At 46.2% G+C, this 16,362-nt stretch overlaps 1 protein-coding gene across 9 annotated transcripts in view; it reads left to right on the forward strand.

Annotated features, from left to right (window-relative positions):
* SEC16B (SEC16 homolog B, endoplasmic reticulum export factor) overlaps window positions 1-16,362 on the forward strand; it is a 293,732-nt gene that overhangs the window by 56,340 nt on the left and 221,030 nt on the right. For all 9 annotated transcript variants that reach the window (XR_008846564.1, XR_008846565.1, XM_056531981.1 and 6 more), the window contains 4 exons: window positions 3,391-3,497; window positions 3,807-3,918; window positions 4,984-5,059; window positions 13,996-14,128. Coding sequence is in view for 7 of the 9 variants with exons in the window: in XM_056531981.1 (XP_056387956.1) it covers window positions 3,391-3,497; window positions 3,807-3,918; window positions 4,984-5,059; window positions 13,996-14,128 (428 nt within the window). In the remaining 2 variants the exon portion in view is untranslated. The remainder of the gene's footprint in view (window positions 1-3,390; window positions 3,498-3,806; window positions 3,919-4,983; window positions 5,060-13,995; window positions 14,129-16,362) is intronic.

Consider the following 16,362-nt stretch of genomic DNA (forward strand, 5'->3'; position numbering starts at 1 on the left):
CGTTCGGTACTAAATATTCCGAACACTGTTTTCGCCCTGCGGGGGGTCGGCCACGCCCCTTGTGATGTCATGGCCATGCCCCCTCAGTGCAAGTCAAGGGGAGGGGACGTGTAGCATACAGCAGCTAATAAGTAATTGAAGGATTAAGATTTACAAAGTAATTTACAAATCTGTTTAACTTTCTTGCACCAGTTGATTTAAAAAAAAAAAAAATTCTTGTTTTCCACTGGAGTACCCCTTTAATCTGTGTCAGTACTCGCTGGTCCATTGGAAACCAGGTGAGAATGGCTCCATTTTGTATCTCCGATGCACTGTACGGGACCATGATGAAGCACCTGTCTACCATGTATAAAGTGATATACAGCTTTACAGCAGCTTTTTCTGACTTTTATATGTAAGAACTTGTTTTATCTGTATTTTGTTGTTTTTCTTTAATCTTAATTTATTCTTATTTTGGGATGACATTTTGAAGACTTTGCAACCAATTACTAGTTTTCCATGGTTTCAGCATTAAATGGTTTTAACATACAATGGTCGACCTAGAACCAAATAATATTGTAACTTGAGGAATCACTGTATATAAATGTATAATACATTTTCCCTGTTGTTTTATTTTCTGGACTTTGTTCGCTAATTGTTTGCCCTGTGTGTACATACCCTTAAAGGGGTACTCCACTGCTCAAAACGCTGGAGGTGGCGCCGGGAGCTTGTGACGTCATAGCCTCGCCCCCTCATGACATTACACCCCGCTCCCTTAATGCAAGTCTATGGGAGGGGGCGTGGCAGCTGTCACGCCCCCTCCCATAGACTTGCATTGAGGGGGCCTGATTTCATGAGAGGGTGGGACTGTGACGTCACAAGCTCCTGGCGCTCCAAACGCTGAGCAGCGGAGTACTCCTTTAAAGGCCTCTGGCCTTCGATAATCCCCAGTCTTCCGTATATGCAAATGTAGAACTTGGTGCACAGTGACGTCCGGCCTGGATCTTCATTGTAACGCCTTCTCTGTGCACCAAGCTCCACATTTACATATACCATAGACTGGAGATTAACAAAGACCCGAAGAACAGAACGAGGAACGTTGAGTATGATTATCATTAGTGTCACCCGCACTACTAGTCTGTACCAACAGGATTGTGCTGGTGACACTGATGACATTCCATTTAAAGTCCTACATGGGATCAATGCTGCTGCCCGGCTGTTCTTGTCCTAAAGATTGCTATCATGTCTTCCTAAGTGGCATTTTCTATTGAAAGTACAGATGTCCTTGTCAAAGACCATCTGTTTATTGGGATGGAAGCAGTAATCTCTTCAGACTGTTGGTATTAAACTTACTGTGTGGTATCATGAATGAAAATCCAATGTCAGCATTGTTACCGAAAACGTTATTCCATTGCAACACCCATGAGCATTGCTTCTCCATCCATGAACTACACAGCAAGTTTGACATTGCAAATCCCAGAGAGGGACATGGCAAGAATATAACTGGCTATAAAGGATGTCTAGTAAGATCTAATAGCTGCACTGACAACATTGAATTAACTGACTGCACCTACCGCCTATTGGTACCTAAAGCTTCAACCGTGGCTCCACCAACTTTGTTTTTTGTGGTGGATCCTGTGTTTTCTGCCTCCTGCCTGTGATGATCATGTGATAACTGGTTATGTACACAGACAAGCTAAAAAGCTACAAAACATAAAGGGGGAGATTTATCATTCAATATAGACGTTATTTTCTGTCTATCATTGGCGCTGTGTTGGCACAGTCATGTAACATTAGCCACATATGTGCGACTTTTGTAGTAGAGGTTTTCTAAGTTGTTGAGTAGCAGTACACCTATTTCCAATTTAGACATGCAGTGCACCCTTATTTATCATATGCGACTTTCAGAATAAGTCGCAAAAAATTGCGCAAACCCCGATTTCCAGGCACTAAAGTATGCCGACCAAAAGTACATGTACAAAACCTCTCTACCGTACGCACAGCAGAAGAGTGTAAGCTAGAGCTTTTCCCACCCGGCGAGGAATTCATCATCTACAGTACACACTTATGATAAATTACAAGCTGCAGCGGAAAAAGTTATACAGAAAAAATGGTGGTAAAAAGAGAGTAGGGTACACTTTGAATGATAAATCTCCCCAAAAGTGTTTACTCTCATGGTGAAAATGTAAATATTTCAGGATTTTTTCCACATATAGTAACATTGTAAACATATGTAAAATAAAAAATAAAAAAAATCACAGATTTTTTAAAAACATGATAAAGGTAAAAAGGTAAAGAAATCAATAGGCCAAATTCAGACAATATATTCCTTCTGGGTAGGTGAATCTAAATTTGTATGTTCTCTTGTTTGATCCTCTTTATATTTCTTGCTGCACTCAAAGGGGGGCTTCTTGTCTTTTTTACTGTCTCTTGTATGGTTATCTATCTATCTATCTTTATCTATCTATATCTCATTACATAGTACGGTTAAGGTACCACCAAGAAGTACATTCCAGTTTCCAACACAAGAACAATGGTCTCGGCCCCTTCCCGGAGCTGCACAGTATGCAGGAAACAAACACACTTGCTTTACACAGTCCTATGGAAGCCGTACCTGACACCTCTTCGGTGCTAACCACAGAAAAGTAAGCATATATCGAATATGAAGAAGAGAACTGTGGAGCACTCACCGGGTCACTTCAGTCAGAGGCTTTTTTATTGAAAGTTCTTACAGGTTACATGCAGGGGAGCAGGATAGTATGGACGCAGGGGTACACAGCACAGCGATGGACCGTTTGCGCGCCGAGGCACTTCGTCAGGCCGGTGTATACACCAGCCTGACGAGGCGCTGAGGTGCGCAAACGGTCCGTCACTGTGCTGTGTACCCCCGCGTCCATACCATCCTGGATGTACACCGGCCTGACGAAGCGCCGAGGCACGCAAACGGTCCGTCGCTGTGCTGTGTACCCCCGCGTCCATACCATCCTGCTCCCCTGCATGTAACCTGTAAGAACTTTCAATAAAGAAGCCTCTGACTGAAGTGACCCGGTGAGTGCTCCACAGTTCTTTTCTTTACATTCAAGTTTCACCAAGAAGGGGAGGATGAAGGGAAGGTACATGGGTGGAAATTGTAACTGTCTTTCATTGTACCTATCTAGTGTGCAATCTGTCTATCCATTAGTTACTATGTATATTTATATCAGCAAGCGGATAACAAGATGCTACCTGAGTCAAGTTGACACGAAACCTCAGTTGTTGCTTTAAGGATTTAGCTCTGTATCTCATGGTCTGATGGATTTCAAAGCTTGTTCTGCGGAAACATATGACCGTTACATCTAATAAGAACATACCGTCAGAAGAAAAGCTGTCCTCTCCATCCCGTATTTGCTTGACCTCTTCCTATCTTTTCAGGCAGGGATTTGATGAAAGATATGGATTTTACAAGACCGTACATAGAGAAAACTATGGCAACAGAGACTATAATTACGAGCCTCCAGTTGGTGTTTCTAGAGAGAAAGGTACAGTGCACTTCCTTGTGGCTGTTTTCAACTTCATAGTGTTTCTTTCATGGTCTTTGAATTAGATTTGTAGAGTACATGTAGTCGTCACTTTTCATAAAGTTTGAAAATTAGATTTCTGTTTTGCTTGACTCAAGTTGCAACAGAATGTCTTCTCCATGGCTCCCGTATGTATCAAGTAACCTACTTTCCTAATTACAGCTATATATTAATTATATTATAGTCTTAGCTGCCTACAGTCCCTGATTTCTCAGAACAATTTTGTAATCTCTTTATACTTCAAAGGAAGCTGTTTTCTTTATTTCACAGATAGAAGAAGAATTTATGACCAACAGATTGAGCACTGGGTGCAGACTTCCTCCAATACTTGTGCCATTGACCCCAACTTCGAGAGTATTCAACCACAGACGTATGCATACAGGTGACAAAGACATTATATTTGTGCAACAGACTACAATATGCATAATGTATATATATATATATATATATATATATATATATATATACACACACACACACACAAATTTCTATATACATATGTATATATATATATATATATATATATATATATGAGATGTATCAACTTTGATTGAGCAGTAGCCTATATGAACCAATTAGATTCCAGCTCTTAATTTCGCAAGTTCTTCAAAATGCAAGAAGCACTTTTCCTTTGTCCTTTGCAACTGGTCCCTGGTATACCTTAGTCCCCCTACCAGGAATTACAGATTGTTTGACTATTTGCCTGGCAACATGGATTTTGAAAGATTGAGGATAAATGGGTGTACTGTACAAATATTTCAATGTCTAAAAAATGCTTAGGGTGGTAGGATGGGTAAAAACACACATACTCACCAGCCACAATCCCCCTGCTCAGAGTTTCCGCTCTCTTACCTGACACACAGGAAGTGCACATTTAGCCAATGATGAGCTGAGGTGTGTCCCTGCTGTGGCCAATGATTGTGTAAGTTTTCTAAGTTTCCTATCTGCCTTGATAGAGAACAGGAAGTTCTGAGTAGTAGGACCAGCACCACTGGAAAGGCAACAGGGGGATCTGCAGCAGATGAGAACAGCTGTTATAATTGTTACTACCACACAGAGCATCTTTGGACATTAAACCATTTCTCATTTCAATTTCCACATATAGCTTTCCATGCATTTACTCTCTGGTGGCTTCTTGTGCTTATGTATTCAGGAAAAGTCAATCATAAAGGGAATCTCTCATTTTGAAAATGCAGTCCAATCTGCATCATGTCATAGATTAGGAGGAGCTAAGCAGATCCACACCCAAATCCATTGGCGCTAGGACTGTGTGGACCTGCACCGACAGCGGAAATTCCACAAGTGTGAATGGGTTAACAGAAAACCCATTCACACTAATGTTAGATTTATGATGTGAAATTTCCAAGTGGAATGCTATTTTTTCCACTCTGCATGTTCATGATACATTTTTCTTCATCTTGCATTTACCTTTGCCTTGCTTTGTTAGGTCACATGGCTATGAGGATAATACAGCCCCCCACCCTGCAGAGAAAAGATGTGAATCTGCAATGGATAGAATAGAGGTAAGGATATTCTTAGATCTGATTACACTTTCATTAGTAATGCTGGCCAGACTGTTGTCTACAGATCACGCTGAATTGATGGGATTGGGCTAAAATCTAATGTCTTTGTGTCAGCCACCTTTTCCCCAACAATCTTATGAAATAAAACAAAGATTGCATATAGTTGTTTTTTTGGACGGCCTATGTTCAAGAGGTATAATAAGAATGGGTCCCGGCACTCAGGTTTCTTGCTAATCTTTATGTTTTGTTCATGCAGTTTGCATAGCATACATCAGGTGATGTATGCTATGCAAACTGCATGAATAAAACGTAAAGATTAGCACGAAACTTGAGTGCCGGGACCCTTTCTTTCTTATTATATTTGTACCTGGTCCTCAAGCACCAACGCTTATCTGCAGTGCCGACCTTCCTTGGACTTTGTTATGTTCAAGAGGTATCTGGCTGGTATGTATCTAGTGAGGACGAGGATGTATTGGGAAATTATCAAGATGTTCCGACTGGTAGAAGGTCTGTATATTCCATATACTGTAGATAAAATTCTTTATAGAAAAAGCAGTGATAGTGTTTGCTTCTCACATGAATCATAGATGACCTAACAATGCATGCCAGGCTTGGTTAAGGATGTATCTTGTTTTCATAAGGAGAGCAGAATCATCTGCTGCCAGTCCCTGCTGGTGGGAACTTATCTCCCACATAAATCACTGCCAGGCCTCAGAATAACCAGCCTCGATGCTAACTGGTTGAGGCTTAAAGGGGTATTCCGAAGGAAAAAAATATTTCTCAAATCAACTGGGGTCGGAAAGTTAGATAGATTTGTAAATTACCTCTATTTAAAAATCTTAAACCTTCCTACAAAGATCCTGGACATTCAGTGCATGGAGGAGCACACGACTCACCTCCATCACCGGGAGGACCGGTTCACAAAGACCTGGTTCTACTGGTCTGCCTCTCAGGAGACTCCTAAATACTGCACCTTGTTATGCAACAGAGTCTTTTAGGGAACCCCCCTGTCCCTTCTCCTCCCTACCCCTGTTGCTTATGTGGGTGTTGTCCTTGTCTTGTGTATATTCCATGTTGTCCTTTGTGCAGTGGCGTTGTGACCCGGGTGCGGGTGACCCGGGTGACACCAACCTAATGGGGTGACACCAAGACGCTCCGCAGCACCCACCCCCCTCCCCAGCTACACCGACACCCCCCATCTGTGCCCGACCGGCCTCCCGTCCGTCAGCAACCCTCCCGCCTTCATCTGCGGTTTGCCCATCCGTCAGCACCCCCCCCCCCCCCGTGGTTCCTTGTGTCTTTCTTCTTATCTTCCTTTCCCTTCCTTCTTGTCCCTGCTCCTTCTTTCCACCCTCTCTGTCCATTTTAAGAACTGTCCAGAGCAGCATATGTTTTCTATGGAGATTCTCTTCTACTCTGGACAGTTCTTAAAATGGACAGAGATGTCAGCAGAGAACACTGCGGTCATGATGTCAGCAGAGAGCGCTGTTTTCCAAAAAGAATTTCCTCTGTAGTATTCAGCAGCTAATAAGTACTGGAAGGATTATGATTTGTTAATAGAAGTAATTTAAAAAATCTGTTTAACTTTCTGGCACCAGTTGATTAAAAAAAAAAAAAAAAAGTACCCCTTTAGACTGGCAGGGAAAAGCCCCATAGTTAATAGTCAGGGCATGCTACATGTGTAGTGAAGTGGCTAGACCGCCTAGGTGTTATTTTTATGTTTTGTTTATTTTTGTTTATCCTGCAACCTGTTTAATAAACCTGGCGAGGAGCCAGAATTGCAGAAAGGACTTGCTGTTTGCCGGTTTATTGTGAAAAAACGTGTCTTTTAGCTACGGCAAAGGACGATCCCAGAGTGAAACCCCTACGATTGGACGATCCCAGAGTTAAACCCCTACAAGTAGCACAATAATAAAAAAATGATATAAATTGGGTATTGTTTTAATCTCATTGACCTACAGAATAAAGATAATGTATAATTTTTTTGTGTGAAAACCAACCAATTTTCTTTATAAATTTTCGCTCACAAATAATTAATAATAATTTTTTGGTTTCATGGTACATTTTATAGTAAAATGAAAGATCTTATCAAAAAGTACAATTGGTTGTATAAAAAACAAGCCCTTATATGGATCTTTAGGTGGAAAAATAAAAGAGTTATGGATCTTAAAAGGGGAGAAGGAAAAAACAAAAATGCAAAAATGAACATTGGCTATGTTCTTAAGGGGTTAAAGAATGGCTCCCTTGTATCCTCCCAGTATTTCCCAACCAGGGGGCCTCCAGATGTTGCACAACAACTTCCAGCATACTGGCTGGCAGCACAATGGTTGGGACACTCTGCTCTAAGGGCTTGTCCCCATGGCGGACATTCCACTTGGAATATACATATGATTAATTAATTGATTCTGCCAAAAAGGGATGATCTGGCTGACTTCATCCTAAGAGTTTCGCCAACTTAAGAACAAGTACTGTAATTATCTCATAACCCAAAAATCATATGTGTGTTTTAGGGACAGACTTGGGGTCACAAGTTAGATTTATCTGAGTAAGGGTGCATTCTATAATTTGGGCATATGATAGCCGGATCCAACAGGAGAATTTAAAAACTGTCTGCTTCCGTATCCCCGCCAGACCCGGGCCGCTCCCCATTTATTTTCCGGCCAGTCAGCTAGATTGGCTCATTTTTGGACCATTTTGGATCAGTTTTTGTTGTCGGACTAAAACCTGCAGCAGACCACAGTTTTCAGTCCGGCGATAAGAGCTGATATGGTCCAAAAAATGAACCGACCGGTGTCAATAGATGACTCCTTCGGGCTTATTGAAATAAAAGCGGTGCAACGCAGGTCTGGTGGGGGGATACAGCAGCAGCCGGTTTTTTAATTCCCCCGTCCGATCTGGCTGCCGTATGCCCAAATTGTGGTGTGAATTCACCCTTAAAAAGTAAGAAACAGTGAGAAACCTTTAGCACAGTGTTCCCAAACAATGACTCGGGAGTACATAATGCTTATGGACTTTCACTATGTAGCTTGCCAGCTGGTACATTGCAATAATGTTGTCACGATTCGGCTGGCAAGAGGTGGATCCTCTGTGCCAGAGAGGGATTGGCGTGGACCGTGCTAGTGGACCGGTTCTAAGCTGCTACTGGTTTTCACCAGAGCCCGCCGCAAAGCGGGATGGTCTTGCAGCGGCGGTAGCAACCAGGTCGTATCCACTAGCAACGGCTCAACCTCTCTGACTGCTGAAGATAGGCGCGGTACAATGGAGAAGACAAGAGCAAGGTCGGACGTAGCAGAAGGTCGGGGCAGGCAGCAAGGATCGTAGTCAGGGGCAACGGCAGGAGGTCTGGAACACAGGCTAGGAACACACTGGGAAACGTTTTCACTGGCACGATGGCAACAAGATCCGGCAAGGAAGGGAAGGGGAAGTGAGGTTATATAGGGAAGTGCACAGGTGAATACACTAATTAAGCCAACTGCGCCAATCAGCGGCGCAGTGGCCCTTTAAATCGTAGAGACCCGGCGCGCGCGCGCCCTAAGGAGCGGGGCCGCGCGTGCCGGGACAGGACCGACGGAGAGCGAGTCAGGTACGGGAGCCGGGGTGCGCATCGCGAGCGGGCGCCACCCGCATCGCGAATCGCATCCCGGCTGGAAGAGGTATCGCAGCGCACCCGGTCAGCAGGTCTGACCGGGGCGCTGCGATTGCGAGGATGTTGCGAGCGCTCCGGGGAGGAGCGGGGACCCGGAGCGCTCGGCGTAACAGTACCCCCCCCCCCCTTGGGTCTCCCCCTCTTCTTGGAGCCTGAGAACCTGAGGACCAGACTTTTGTCTAGGATGTTGTCCTCAGGTTCCCAGGATCTCTCTTCAGGGCCACAGCCCTCCCAATCTACCAAAAAAAATCTTTTTCCTCTGACCGTCTTGGAGGCCAGTATCTCCTTTACGGAGAAGATGTCAGAAGAACCGGAAACAGGAGTGGGAGAAACAAGTTTGGGAGAGAAACGGTTGATGATGAGTGGTTTAAGGAGAGAGACATGGAAGGCATTGGGAATACGAAGAGAAGGAGGAAGAAGGAGTTTGTAAGAGACAGGATTAATCTGGCACAAGACTTTGAAAGGACCAAGATAGCGTGGTCCCAGTTTGTAACTGGGGACACGAAAGCGGACATATTTAGCGGAGAGCCATACCTTGTCTCCGGGAGCAAAAATGGGGGGGGTTCTTCTTTTCTTATCGGCAAACCTTTTCATGCGGGATGAAGCCTGTAAAAGAGAATTTTGGGTCTCTTTCCATATGGTGGAAAGATCACGAGTTACTTCATCCACAGCGGGCAAACCAGAGGGCAAGGGAGTAGGGAGGGGGGGAAGAGGGTGACGGCCGTACACCACGAAAAATGGGGACTTAGCAGAAGATTCAGAGACTCTGAAGTTGTATGAGAATTCGGCCCATGGTAGAAGATCTGCCCAGTCATCCTGGCGGGAGGAAACAAAATGCCGTAAATAGTCACCCAGGACCTGGTTAATTCTTTCTACTTGCCCATTGGATTGGGGATGATAAGAAGAAGAGAAGTTTAATTTAATCTTGAGCTGTTTACAGAGGGCCCTCCAGAATTTAGACACGAATTGGACGCCTCTATCCGAGACGATCTGCGTGGGCAAACCGTGAAGACGAAAAATGTGTACAAAAAATTGTTTTGCCAACTGAGGTGCTGAAGGAAGACCAGGAAGAGGAATAAAATGTGCCATCTTGGAAAATCGATCAACAACCACCCAAACAACAGTGTTGCCACGGGATGGGGGTAGGTCAGTAAAAAAGTCCATACCAATCAGTGACCAAGGCTGTTCGGGGACAGGCAGAGGATGAAGGAGACCAGCAGGCTTCTGGCGAGGAGTCTTATCCCGGGCACAGACAGTACAGGCCCGCACAAAATCAACAACATCCGTCTCCAGAGTCGGCCACCAATAGAAACGAGAGATGAGTTGCAGGGACTTTTTGATGCCCCCATGGCCTGCGAGGTGGGAGGAGTGACCCCATCTGAGAATCCCGAGACGTTGGCGTGGAGAAACGAAGGTCTTCCCTGGAGGAGTTTGCCTGATGGAGGCTGGAGAAGTGGAGATCAGACAGTCAGGAGGAATAATGTGTTGCGGAGAGACCTCTGCTTCTGAGGCATCCGAGGAACGAGAGAGGGCATCGGCCCTAATGTTCTTGTCGGCAGGGCGAAAATGAATTTCAAAGTTAAAACGGGCAAAGAACAACGACCACCTGGCCTGGCGAGGGTTCAGCCGTTGGGCAGACTGGAGATAGGAGAGATTCTTGTGATCGGTGTAAATGATAACTGGAAATTTTGATCCCTCCAGCAGATGTCTCCATTCCTCAAGTGCCAATTTAATGGCCAGTAGTTCTCGATCCCCGATGGAGTAGTTTCTCTCCGCCGGAGAGAAGGTCCTAGAAAAAAAACCACAAGTAACAGCATGCCCGGAAGAATTTTTTTGTAGAAGGACCGCTCCAGCTCCCACTGAGGAGGCATCTACCTCCAATAGGAAGGGTTTAGATGGGTCAGGTCTGGAGAGCACGGGAGCAGAAGAAAAGGCAGACTTGAGCCGTTTAAATGCGTCTTCCGCTTGGGGAGACCAGGACTTGGGATTGTCATTTTTCTTGGTTAAAGCCACGATAGGAGCTACAATGGTGGAAAAGTGTGGAATAAATTGTCTGTAATAATTGGCGAACCCCAAAAAACGTTGGATAGCACGGAGTCCGGAGGGGCGTGGCCAATCCAAGACGGCAGAGAGTTTATCTGGGTCCATTTGTAGTCCCTGGCCAGAGACCAAGTATCCTAGGAAAGGAAGAGATTGACATTCAAACAGACATTTCTCCATTTTGGCATAAAGTTGATTGTCTCGAAGTCTCTGAAGAACCATGCGGACATGCTGGCGGTGTTCTTCTAATTTGGCAGAAAAAATCAGAATATCGTCCAAATACACAACAACACAGGAATATAAGAGATCACGAAAAATTTCATTAACAAAGTCTTGGAAGACGGCAGGGGCGTTGCACAGGCCAAAGGGCATGACCAGATACTCAAAGTGTCCATCTCTGGTGTTAAATGCAGTCTTCCATTCGTCCCCCTCCCTGATGCGGATGAGATTATAAGCACCTCTTAAGTCCAGTTTGGTAAAGATGTGGGCACCTTGAAGGCGATCAAAGAGTTCTGAGATAAGAGGTAGAGGGTAGCGGTTCTTTACCGTGATTTTATTAAGTCCGCGGTAATCAATGCAAGGACGTAGGGAGCCATCTTTTTTAAACACAAAAAAAAATCCAGCTCCGGCAGGAGAGGAGGATTTGCGGATAAACCCCTTTTTTAAATTCTCCTGGATGTATTCAGACATAGCAAGAGTCTCTGGAGCGGACAGAGGATAAATTCTGCCCCGGGGTGGAGTAGTGCCCGGGAGGAGGTCAATAGGACAGTCATAAGGCCTGTGAGGAGGTAAAGTCTCAGCTTGCTTTTTGCAAAATACGTCAGCATAGTCCATATAAGCCTTAGGGAGACCGGTTACAGGGGGAACCACAGGGTCACGGCAGGGAGTACTGGGAACCGGTTTAAGACAGTCCTTGAAACAAGAAGTACCCCAGCTCTTGATCTCTCCTGTGGACCAATCAAGGGTTGGGGAATGGCGTTGAAGCCACGGTAGTCCAAGGAGAATTTCGGAAGTGCAATTGGAGAGGACCAAAAACTCAATTTTTTCGTGATGAGGTCCGATGCACATTAGGAGGGGTTCCGTGCGGTAACGCACGGTACAGTCCAATCTTTGATTGTTAACACAATTGATGTAGAGGGGTCTGGCGAGACTGGTCACCGGGATGTTGAACCTGTTGATGAGGGAGGCCAAAATAAAATTTCCTGCAGATCCGGAGTCCAAGAAGGCCATAGTAGAGAAGGAGAAGATGGAGGAAGATATCCGCACAGGCACAGTAAGGCGTGGAGAAGCAGAGTAGACATCAAGACCTGTCTCACCTTTGTGCGGAGTCAGCGTACGTCTTTCCAGGCGGGGAGGACGAATAGGACAATCCTTCAGGAAGTGTTCGGTACCGGCACAGTACAGGCACAGATTCTCCATGCGGCGTCGTGTCCTCTCTTGAGGTGTCAAGCGAGACCGGTCAACTTGCATAGTCTCCACGGCGGGAGGCACAGGAACGGATTGCAGAGGACCAGAGGAGAGAGGAGCCGGGGAGAAAAAACGCCTCGTGCGAACAAAGTCCATATCCTGGCGGAGCTCCTGACGCCTTTCGGAAAAACGCATGTCAATGCGAGTGGCTAGATGAATAAGTTCATGCAGGTTAGCAGGAATTTCTCGTGCGGCCAGAACATCTTTAATGTTGCTGGATAGGCCTTTTTTAAAGGTCGCGCAGAGGGCCTCATTATTCCAAGATAATTCGGAAGCAAGAGTACGGAATTGGATGGCGTACTCGCCAACGGAAGAATTACCCTGGACCAGGTTCAGCAGGGCAGTCTCAGCAGAAGAGGCTCGGGCAGGTTCCTCAAAGACACTTCGAATCTCCGTGAAGAAGGAGTGTACAGAGGCAGTGATGGGGTCATTGCGGTCCCAGAGCGGTGTGGCCCATGACAGAGCTTTTCCGGACAGAAGGCTGACTACGAAAGCCACCTTAGACCTTTCAGTAGGAAACTGGTCCGACATCATCTCCAAGTGCAGGGAACATTGCGAAAGAAAGCCACGGCAAAACTTAGAGTCCCCATCAAATTTATCCGGCAAGGATAGTCGTAGGCCGGAAGCGGCCACTCGCTGCGGAGGAGGTGCAGGAGCTGGCGGAGGAGATGATTGCTGAAGCTGTGGTAGTAGCTGCTGTAGCATCACGGTCAGTTGAGACAGCTGGTGGCCTTGTTGCGCCATCTGTTGCGACTGCTGGGCGACCACCGTGGTGAGGTCGGCGACAACTGGCAGTGGAACTTCAGCGGGATCCATGGCCGGATCTACTGTCACGATTCGGCTGGCAGGAGGTGGATCCTCTGTGCCAGAGAGGGATTGGCGTGGACCGTGCTAGTGGACCGGTTCTAAGCTGCTACTGGTTTTCACCAGAGCCCGCCGCAAAGCGGGATGGTCTTGCAGCGGCGGTAGCAACCAGGTCGTATCCACTAGCAACGGCTCAACCTCTCTGACTGCTGAAGATAGGCGCGGTACAATGGAGAAGACAAGAGCAAGGTCGGACGTAGCAGAAGGTCGGGGCAGGCAGCAAGGATCGTAGTCAGGGGCAACGGCAGGAGGTCTGGAACACAGGCTAGGAACACACTGGGAAACGCTTTCACTGGCACGATGGCAACAAGATCCGGCAAGGAAGGGAAGGGGAAGTGAGGTTATATAGGGAAGTGCACAGGTGAATACACTAATTAAGCCAACTGCGCCAATCAGCGGCGCAGTGGCCCTTTAAATCGTAGAGACCCGGCGCGCGCGCGCCCTAAGGAGCGGGGCCGCGCGCGCCGGGACAGGACCGACGGAGAGCGAGTCAGGTACGGGAGCCGGGGTGCGCATCGCGAGCGGGCGCCACCCGCATCGCGAATCGCATCCCGGCTGGAAGAGGTATCGCAGCGCACCCGGTCAGCAGGTCTGACCGGGGCGCTGCGATTGCGAGGATGTTGCGAGCGCTCCGGGGAGGAGCGGGGACCCGGAGCGCTCGGCGTAACAAATGTCTCCAGATCATAGAAAGTTCATGCTAAATTTAAAGCCCTATCAATCAAAGAATTATATATTAGGCATTTCCCTCAAATAATGAATGTGGCTAAACACCATTTGTTTTGTTTGAAAGTGGCTCTAGTGGTGCATGAAATTTTATTAGTTACGAGAGCGGCTACAACACTCCATGTTAACGTCAGATACTGAACACAATAGGAACTGTCTATTCCATTTAGATGTATTTTGCATCACTTTTTCTCAGTATTTCAGTGCCACAGAACAGAGTATACTATCACAGTACAGAGACTCCGGCATGTCATCCAGTAGCTATGAGCTGAGTCAGTACATGCAGGATCCAGCAAACTTGATTGACTCCTGGAATCCATTGCAGGACGGTGAGTATGAATTGTCATTTCTGAATTTTAGAAATTAATGTAATATTTGTGATGGACAGAGACCAGAAATTCACTGGGACAACAATTTTATGCTGTGATCAATCGGCATCAAGAAACATAGTATGGAGCACTCATCCGGTCACTTCTTCAATTGCAGTCTCCGAACTATGTCATCTTTGGATAGAAGCAGGAAGGCGGTAAATGGAACCGGGGGGGGGGGTAGTTCAGACGCCTGGCACAGACCATATCACATGGCTTTGGACCGCTGACGAAGCACCAAGCGGCGTGATATGGTCTGTGGCCGGTGTCTGAACTCCCCCCGTTCTATCTACCGCCTCCCCGCTTCTATTCGAAGATGACATCGTTCAGAGACTGCCATTAAAGAAGTGACCGGGTGAGTGCTCCATACTATGTTTCTTGTTGCCGCTTGATGTTAAGGTTTCTTTCCTTACACGAGTAGCATCACCAAACCTTCTTCCAGTACATCTAATGTTGCCTAGATTCACTGTTTATGCAGGAATAAGTGTCAATGCCGGTTTTATTCTTGATGAAGTAAGATATTTTATGTTGTGAATCAGTGTCACCTCAATTCTACCAGAGCAACTCTCGGTTCTGCAACCCCCACCTCAAAGCAGTCTTCATGCATTTACTATGCATATGGACAAGGGTCGACATTTAGATATAACAACTTTCATTTTAGAATCTAGTTAAAGGAAACCTATCATAAGTGTCACCCACACTAACCTGTTGGTTAAGACTGGAAGTAAGGATGATCATAATTGTAATGACGCTGGATGTGGATCCACTAACCTGTTTGGCTGATGACATGGGCCGTATCGGGGAGCGGAGTCTAAGGTGCCGCTGGGCCTCACCAGAGCCTGCCGCAAGACGGGATGGATTTACTGTGGCAGGCCACACCCAGGTCGCTACCCCCGATACGACTCGACCACACAAGTAGCTGGGCGAGGCGAAGTACAGTAGGTTGAGGCAGAGACTAAGTCGGATTTAGCAGAAGGTCAAGGCAGCCGGCAAAGGTGCGTAGTCAAATAACATAGTGGAAGGATCAGGACACTGGCTAGGCAAACAGACAAAGGGTATGCTTAATCTCAGGCAAATGGCACTGAAGATATGTCAGGGAAGAGTGTGAGGTGCAGGAACTTATAGAATAGTGTCAGGTGTTGCACATAATTATGGGCGTACAGGCCCTTTAAATCTCAGAGCTCCCTAGGAGACGGGGACACACATGCCGGAGCTGAGAGGCAGTGTAGGAGGCAGCAGAGGACCGTGGTAAGTGACGGGCTAGGATCCGCATGTGGGCGCGTCCCACGATGTGAAACCTAGCCCTGCCGGCAGCAGGGGAGAGTGGAACAATGCGCTCACGGCCAGCACCTGCTGCCAGAGCATAATGTGTAACAATAATGATCATAATGATACTTACCTATCCCAATCCGTGGCCCTATTTGCCTGTTATCCTCATTATTCAGGCAACAGGCTTGGTGCAGGCTTCCTCAGCAGCCACGGTGATGTCAGCGTGCTCCTGGAGCACCGTCCTTGAACAAGGCCTGTCACCTGAATAAGGAAGATAGCTGGAAAATGAGACCACGTGTCGGGGAAAGGTAAGTAACATCAGTGTCACCCGCTCTGCCAGCATGTACCAACAGGTTAGTGTAGGTGACACTGATGACAGGTTCCCTTTAAAGGGAACCTCTAGGGGGAATGGACCCAACTTGGCTCAGTAAACATAATCAGGTTTCCTTTCCTGTGGCCGCTAGTGCTGTGTTTCATCAGAGAACTTTTTTAGTTGTAGCTACACAGCACTGTCACTGAACTGTATGACAGAAGTTGCCAAAAAGAGACTGCATGGAGGTATCATGCCCTAACACCCTTAGAAAAAAAGTATGTGGCTGATGATTGGTTGGGTATGTGTATTGACCATAATTGAGAGCACTTTGTAAAAATATATTTTATCCCAGGGATTTTCCTTCAATTAAGCAATTATTTTTATTTTTTTTATTTTTTAGCTTACATAGTGCAGCATAAGCTGTTATCAGAGAATGATGTGGAGCTCTGGCGTATGCCTTGTGTATATTTATTTTAGCTAATCCTCCATTTACGGGTTGTTCGCCAACTTTGTTTCTTCTTCTCCTCTGATATGGCTTTTCTAATACAGCCTACATTTCCTATGCTGCTGCTGCATTGTCAGAGATAGAGGGGGGGGGGGGGGGGTCTCATTA

Source organism: Hyla sarda, chromosome 7 (genome assembly GCF_029499605.1).
Source record: "Hyla sarda isolate aHylSar1 chromosome 7, aHylSar1.hap1, whole genome shotgun sequence".
Taxonomy (NCBI): Eukaryota; Metazoa; Chordata; class Amphibia; order Anura; family Hylidae; genus Hyla; species Hyla sarda.